Source organism: Botryllus schlosseri, chromosome 2 (assembly GCF_051294905.1).
Source record: "Botryllus schlosseri isolate E-star chromosome 2, Bs_hap1, whole genome shotgun sequence".
NCBI classification, from domain to species: domain Eukaryota; kingdom Metazoa; phylum Chordata; class Ascidiacea; order Stolidobranchia; family Styelidae; genus Botryllus; species Botryllus schlosseri.
In genome coordinates, this window is record NC_137237.1 from 11324492 (window position 1) to 11331649 (window position 7158).

At 39.5% G+C, this 7158-nt stretch overlaps 3 protein-coding genes across 3 annotated transcripts; 1 reads left to right on the forward strand and 2 right to left on the reverse strand.

The window, feature by feature from the left end:
• Window positions 1-492: 492 nt before the first annotated feature.
• On the reverse strand, window positions 493-909 carry LOC145433073 (EF-hand calcium-binding domain-containing protein 10-like). Its single transcript, XM_080309978.1, has one exon. It carries the CDS (start codon window positions 907-909, stop codon window positions 493-495), a length of 417 nt encoding a protein of 138 aa, XP_080166104.1.
• Window positions 910-3152: 2243 nt separating this feature from the next.
• On the forward strand, window positions 3153-6043 carry LOC145433520 (uncharacterized). Its single transcript, XM_080310639.1, has 3 exons — window positions 3153-3269; window positions 3721-3928; window positions 4624-6043. Exons 2-3 carry the CDS (start codon window positions 3739-3741, stop codon window positions 5259-5261), a joined length of 828 nt encoding a protein of 275 aa, XP_080166765.1. The 5' UTR covers window positions 3153-3269; window positions 3721-3738; the 3' UTR covers window positions 5262-6043.
• LOC145433521 (uncharacterized) lies at window positions 5375-6879 on the reverse strand. Its single transcript, XM_080310640.1, has 4 exons — window positions 6274-6879; window positions 6094-6186; window positions 5671-5754; window positions 5375-5616 (listed from the first exon to the last, which is right to left on the reverse strand). Exons 1-4 carry the CDS (start codon window positions 6439-6441, stop codon window positions 5509-5511), a joined length of 453 nt encoding a protein of 150 aa, XP_080166766.1. The 5' UTR covers window positions 6442-6879; the 3' UTR covers window positions 5375-5508.
• Window positions 6880-7158: the final 279 nt, after the last annotated feature.

A 7158-nucleotide genomic window follows, 5' to 3' on the forward strand; every position in this document is an offset into this window, starting at 1 on the left:
CTCAATCATTGTGAATCTTATGATGTGAAAGGTATCACTATTGCTATGTACGATCATGTGTTTGTGGTGCTGATGCACTTGATGCTAGCAACAAAGCAAGTTGAAAAAGATGGTTTGGTGAAGGCTTGGAGAGTTAGCGAATGAGAGTCCACTCGACATTAGATGCTAAAAATTTTTCATTAAGAAGTGTCCAAGGTGGATATTTATGTAAAATCCTTATATGAAGCATACCACAATTCATTTTTAGTTTTGAACTCGTCAAGGTTTAACATAGCCTAATACACGAAAGTGACATAGCGACAACAAATATGCGTAGGACGGGTAATCCCTAGAGCAATGATCTATCTTCAACTAATTGGCTAATGTCAGCTGTTATACTCCTTTTGTATTTTAGATTAGACGCGGCTGATACACTTATATTTGAAAAGAAGATAGATAAAAGAAATTGTTTGATGATAAAAATACGATGCAGTAAAATTCAGTAAACAATGGCTACACTTTGAACGTTGCGGAAGCTTTTGTGAGTCCGTTTTTAGCTTCTGCTAGGAACGTTTCATAAGTTATTTTGTCCACGTCACCGCCAGTTGGCATCAATTCAAAGTCTTTCACACCGATAGTCCGCAGGGCTTCTGAATATTGCTCTTTAGTGATGAAACCTTGTTTAGTGGGGTCCAGCATACCAAATATTGCTTGCAAGTTTGATTCGTCAAACAGGCATGGATAGTACATTCCTGTTTGTTGAGATACCTTCAACTTTTCCAGCTGCTCAACTAAGTATTCCTTCGGATCGTCTGGCTTATTGTAAATCAACATTGACGTCATGTTATCAAGGAGTTCAATAATTCGATGCCGTTGCAAATATGTCTTTGTGTCTGCTTCTCGAACATTGCCTGTGGTAGTGTCAGCCATTATGTGTATACTCGATATATTCCAGTTATAATACAGCTGTAGAGAAGTGGAATCAGAGCCGACATGAAATACCATATGAGTCACTAGCCTCATAACGTTATCGATTTAGTTTTATTGGTAATTTTATCAATTTGCCTACCAACACGTAGGCCTACCACTTCATTTTCATCGCTTGTTCTTCTTATGGTATTTGTCGAAAAACAACATATTTGAATCATCCATGCCCTAATACGTGTCGCCTTGAAATGTAATAAACAACTTGTAACAATTATAGCTGGGACAGGTTTCGATCTCAAATTCTCTGACGCATGTCTAACCTAAGCTAGCTGGAGTCTGCAGTCGGGATGCTTAGTTCCATGTACTTGATGCCTAGTTTGTAATCTCAATATATCTGTTTCGCCTCATTTAAACTAGATGCCAGCATGATTCATTCACATTTCTGAAACTAAACATAGCTTGAGAATATTTTCTGTTGAAAAATTGAAATATCTGGGAGCGAACATCTGACACAAACACCGGAAACAGTACTATTAACGAAAATAAGAACCATTTACGGTAATTTTGCCTTCGTCGATAATGAATTTCACTGACACTCTTGATCGTCGGCAGAATTTAGATGTTTGGACTTTGATATCATTACAGAGGGCTGCGCAGGAAATTTTATTCGATTATAATTAACTCAATTCATGAAAGTCATCTCTCTTCGAAATTGCGAACGCAAACCTATACAATTGATACACTGGTATATAGCCATAGTGGAATTGGTGGCAACGTCACGCGCAACTTTTATCTTCAATACTTCATTATTTTAAGTAAAAAACCCTTCTGTCACGCGCAACTCATTGCCGAAAACAACCACTGTTTCCAGTCTGGGTATATAGCACTTTGTAGCACAAATCCAATGTAACTCCACAATGTATTCGTTGCCATGACACTAACTTCAGGATCACTGAGCTGTGTCGAGTCCATGGCCAACAAGATTAGTCTCATCTAGCTTAATTTCATTATTTTATAATAATCCGATAGATACTTCACTTAACCTTCGCTAAATAGAAAAAAATATATCACCTACAGCCACTGAGCTATATAAACATGTCCATTGACCATTCTTAATCTGAGGTCCAATGTCCAGTTATGGGCAAGTTGTCCATGCAAACAAGTTTTTCGAGAGTTCTAGCTGTTTGAAAATAATTCCGCTCAGTTACTGGTTGGTTATTTGTCCTGAAAAACTCGAAACAAGAGCTATGTATGTCTCAATAATAACGTAATGCTATCCATTGATCTCACTGTATATATTTACGATTACGACCGATAAGTTTTGAAAAGCAATGCTTTGTTGGTCCGGTTATGTGATGTGATTCAGTATTAACATTTTCCGGGACACTCGCAAATAGATTACCAACCTAGTCCTATTATAATGTCCTTGATTGATTGGAGGCATCACTTGGCGGTTCATATAATTTTTCCGTGTAGGATAGTTATGTACAATTGTACAATTGCAATAATAGTAAATTAGCCACATCTCACTCCATCCGTTTCCTGTCAATCTGCCGCAGTCAATGTTATCGTAGGATTCGTAATATTCGTAACATTACTCAATATCTAGGCAACAAAAAGAAATTGCAGTTTGTAGTGCGTGCATTGAGTGGGTGAGGTACGGAGAGCCGGGAGAGGGCGAGTTCGTTAGTCGAGTTGAACCTTGAACGTTGAACTAGTCTGCCATAATTTATACCAGGGTTGTTGGTGGGGCTGGGCACAATGATTCGAGTACTCGAATCTGAATCGAGTATTAATTTCAATGATTCGAGTCGAGTAGTAAAATACAATTTTTTCGAGTACTGAAATTATACGCTCCTCGCAACTGAAAGCTAGTTTACTAACGAGAAGTATAGTTTGGATAATATTTTCCACTAAGGAAGAGTTGAAACCATGATTGGCCGTGTTGCAGCATACGAGACATAGTACAAAGCTACTAACGTTATTGGAAATGACACATTTCCGAAGTCATGATCATCCTACAACATTGTCAAGAAGTGCAATGAAATCGGTATGGTCGAAAAAATACCAAAGTATCTGTAATGTGACGGATAACAGGCATTGTGTTCTCTGTGGTGGCATAAAAGGTACATATTTGTACTTTGACATCGTACATTTTGTTGTGACGTCATAATGAGTGATACTCAAATACTCGAATACTCGACTCGACTCGAAGAGTAATACGTGATTCAGAATCGAATCACTCAGGTACTCGATTTTGCCCAGCCCTTGTTGGCTGTTGCTTCAGTGTTTATATAGCTCTGTGGTTCAGCCAAATACGGCATTGTAGTCCACGACGAAAGTTTCCAGAACAGAGCGCAGAGGTAATGAGTGCGAGAGGAATACATTTCTGTCAAACTGGATAAAAGTTATAGACTGCTATGATCATCATCATCATCATCATTGGTTTATAAGCAATTTTATCAGTTCAATACACCACAAAAATGCGATTCCATGAAATGAAAGGAAGATGTCGAAGCGACTAGGAGTAGTCTATGGAATCAGACACCCACCTTGGCCTAGGCGATGTAAAGAGGAGTCATGCACACTGAATGAAAGTAAAGAAGATAGTATTGAAAAAGTAAGCGACAAGAAATAGGGCGGCATGTCATGGGAAGCGAGATCGATAGGTCAGTCGTGGTCCGGTATCCGAACTAACTAGACCAAAGTAGAGGCAATAAACTTGATTTAGCGGTTCTATGTTAACTTTACAATTTCAGCAATCACTCCACCGCAAATCAGTGAAATAAATCTCTATTTTCTGTTTCTTTTTAGGCTCATTTCAAATAGAAGATGGATCCAATCTTTTATGTTGCTGCGGCAGTCATTGTTTCTCTGCTTCTTTGGTTTGCCATACGATCTAGGACTGGTGAAAAGCCGGATGCTGGTAACGACACGAGAGATCAACCCCAACCACGTCAGGCAGGTCGTGTACCAGTGCGACGAAGAAATGTTCTCTCGAGGATACAGCAACGTGCCCAAGGTACTCACAACTTGTAATGAATATTCAACTGTGTATTAGTATCATTCAACTATTCTCGAGTTCTGGAAGGAGTTCTGAGTTCTCTACCAGTATGTTACGTCCATTTGTAAAGTGTGCTCAGTTAATGTTCTAATTATAGGAATGCTTTAGAAATTGTTTTGAGTTCATGCATTCTGTCCGTATATCTACATGGCATGCCTTATTGTTTATTGGCACAATTGGCATGGATTTTTTAGTATGGGACATAAGGTAAAAATATTTGGAAATTTGCGAAGCTACATCAATCACCACCTGAAAATAATGGTTATTTTAGATTTACATCACTTGAAATTGTCATAACTACTGGGCAATGTTTTATGATAGCAATATATTCATGGTGATAATAATTTACACTATTATTTTGCATTAAGTCACAGAGATGCTACTTTCAATTTTAAAAGATATAGATTGACCCCTCGTCCCTACCTACTTTTTCAACTACCTGGGTAGTCTTCTAATCATTAGTGTTCTACTTCTACTTAATTTTGACATATTAGTAACCACTGCTTCTACTTCTAATTTGGTAGAAATTCACAGTATTTCCTAAAGTTGAGTTTGATCATCTCCGATTGCACTTCCTGCGTACTGAGACCTGTTCCCTTTGAAGCGACATTCTATTATTTCCTAACGCTGTCACAATATCCTTGCATTTTCAGAAAATCAACTCAATGACCAAGATTCCGATGACGAGGATGCAGATAGCAAAAAGATAGGCGCGAAGAAAAGGAAGAAACTGGAGGAGAAAGAAGAGCGGAGGAAAATGAGAGAGATAGAGATGAGGGAACGGGAGGAGCGAAAAAGGGAACAGGAAGAGAGAGATGAAACGAGGCGTCTCGACGATGAGAGAAAATTAAAGGAGGAGGCGAAAATTGCGGAGGAAAAACGTGTTGAACTTGAAGAAAAAGAGAGACGCGAACATGAGGAGTATCTCAAGCTGAAAGCCATGTTCTCAGTGGAGGAGGAAGGGGATGAAGCCATAAATACCGAAGACGGAGGCGAGAATATGCTACTGCAATTTGTTGAGTTTGTCAAATCGAAGAAGGTTGTCCTTCTGGAGGACCTGGCTTCTCATTTTGGGTTGCGGACGCAAGAGGCCATCGACAGGGTGCAGACGATGTTGAACGACGAGATTTTAACTGGAGTCGTCGACGACAGGGGGAAGTTTATATATATATCGAACGACGAACTGAATGCGGTCGCAAAATTTGTAAAGCAACGCGGACGGGTGTCTATAAGCGACTTGGCGCAGGCCAGTAATTCATTAGTGAATTTGATTTCGGAAAGTGCAACCTGAAACTCGAACATTACTATGGCGATGGGTGTTCTGCGGGTGACATGTTGAATTTCAAAAAGTTGGCAACAGTATTTTGTGGATGGCATGGCAGGTCTGCCATGATATTTGCTTGGTTATATATTTATTGAATCGTCTATTGAGAAGATCTAGATAGCAATCCTTCCATTCGACATTTCTCATGTTGTATTTATATATAAATCAATGTATTCAACTGTTAATGTTGGCAGTGCTGGCTAGAATTAGATATCTATCCGACAGGCACAAATTTAGCGTTGTGAGAATGCACTGGCCTTGCTGTACTCGGATTGAGATCATTGACTTTTGAGAGTTTAAGAGAAGCCGTCTTCGGTCGAACCTGAAAATACTAGCGAGTTAGAGCATGCTGTTTCTGTTGTATGTAGTCTCCTACCTTCTCAATTTTAACGAGCATGGGGCCGGATGATGGTGTGCGATATGTTCCCTTATGTTTTGTCCACTTGTCGCAGTGCAGTTTCTATGTGGACAATAGCTATTACTGCAGTTCTAAAATGTAGCTATGAAAACTATTGCTAGAGTGATATGATATATGTCCTACAGAACTAATCCAAGTTACTATCATTGCTTGGTCTATCGATTAATTTATCATTTCATCTCGCCAGAAGATGTGGGTACAGTACCCTCTTATCAAAATATCACGGTTTTCCAGTTCATAACAAGAACATCAAACTGCATTGTACATTTGTTCCAAGCTGGATGGTGGTTCAATGGTTATGCGAAATAAACCATATTGTTGTTGGCTGCGAGTTGACTTGAATAGTGAATACTGATAATGTGAGTGACATAGTAAGTTTACCTGTGCTAGATCCTTCCTGCCGCTGGTCTCCATTGCTCGTATGCAAGCTTCCACTGGCTTGTTGCGATTAATATTTCGCCAGGTAACCAGCATCTAGGTTCCAATAATATGTTTTAAAGCCGCTACAATGACGGCTACCTAACTAGCCTTAACCCGGAAGGTGCTCAGTTATTGGCTCACATTGAACACTTTGTCTCTTTGGTTATGCCGATATTGTGCGGCTAATGTTGACACTTGCTGGCGGGTTAAACCGAGGTTGTATGCGAGCAGCTCCCATTCGTGACCGATATAACAAGACAAGTTCATCAACATTTTGTCAGAGAGGGTATCGAGTTCTGGTCCTGTCATTTTCTATCCCAATACGTTAGCATATCTTGATGGAAGTTCTGTCGTTAGCTGGCAAACTTATCAGTAGGGTAATTATTCTTAGCCTTGCTTAAAAACTAGTAGAGGTAATCAAAGTAGTCATCGTTGTTGCCAGGTAGCCAAAGTCTACTTGAGTACTTTGAGAAAGTAGAAGTACTTCGTTACTGACAACTACCACCCCCGTATCATCTCGCGGCGGCCTGGGCTATCGTCTGTACCGCGTACCTTTACAATACACATCTGCTAACTGCTTACTGAGGCACAAATATAATTATAATGGCAGAAAATCTGATCGGGTAGACCGCCATGATCGTTTTGACATGTGGCCGTCAAATTCAGCTGTTAAACAAATCGTACCCTACACTATTCGGTGTCTCTTTTATAGAATAATTGTTTCGCCACCTTCGCATCTTTTTATCGTATCGCAATATTGAGCAGAGGTGGTCAGTTACGAAGTACTTCTACTTTTTGAAGTACTTGAAGTAGATTTTGCCTACTCACACTACTTTTTAAGTAGTTATGATTTTAGACTACTTCTACTTCTACTTGACAGTTTTCAGTTTTGTAGGCAAAAATAAGCGTAAAATACCTACTTACTTGTGAACCACCACTCCTACTTCTACTTGAGTAGAAATTCCGGCGTTACTTCTACTTCTACTTGAGTAGCGACGGTGACTACTTTGACCACCTCTGATATTG

What these genes read in the sequence shown, in the direction of transcription:
- LOC145433520 (XM_080310639.1), top strand. Translation starts at nt 3,739, where the DNA reads ATGGATCCAATCTTTTATGTTGCTGCGGCAGTCATTGTTTCTCTGCTT. An exon ending in GATACAGCAACGTGCCCAAG is followed by an intron (nt 3,929 to 4,623) that starts GTACTCACAACT and finishes TTGCATTTTCAG; the next exon opens with AAAATCAACTCAATGACCAA.
- LOC145433521 (XM_080310640.1), bottom strand. Translation starts at nt 6,441, where the DNA reads ATGACAGGACCAGAACTCGATACCCTCTCTGACAAAATGTTGATGAAC. An exon ending in AAAGAGACAAAGTGTTCAAT is followed by an intron (nt 6,187 to 6,273) that starts GTGAGCCAATAA and finishes ATTGGAACCTAG; the next exon opens with ATGCTGGTTACCTGGCGAAA. An exon ending in TGCTCGTTAAAATTGAGAAG is followed by an intron (nt 5,617 to 5,670) that starts GTAGGAGACTAC and finishes TAGTATTTTCAG; the next exon opens with GTTCGACCGAAGACGGCTTC.
- LOC145433073 (XM_080309978.1), bottom strand. Translation starts at nt 909, where the DNA reads ATGGCTGACACTACCACAGGCAATGTTCGAGAAGCAGACACAAAGACA.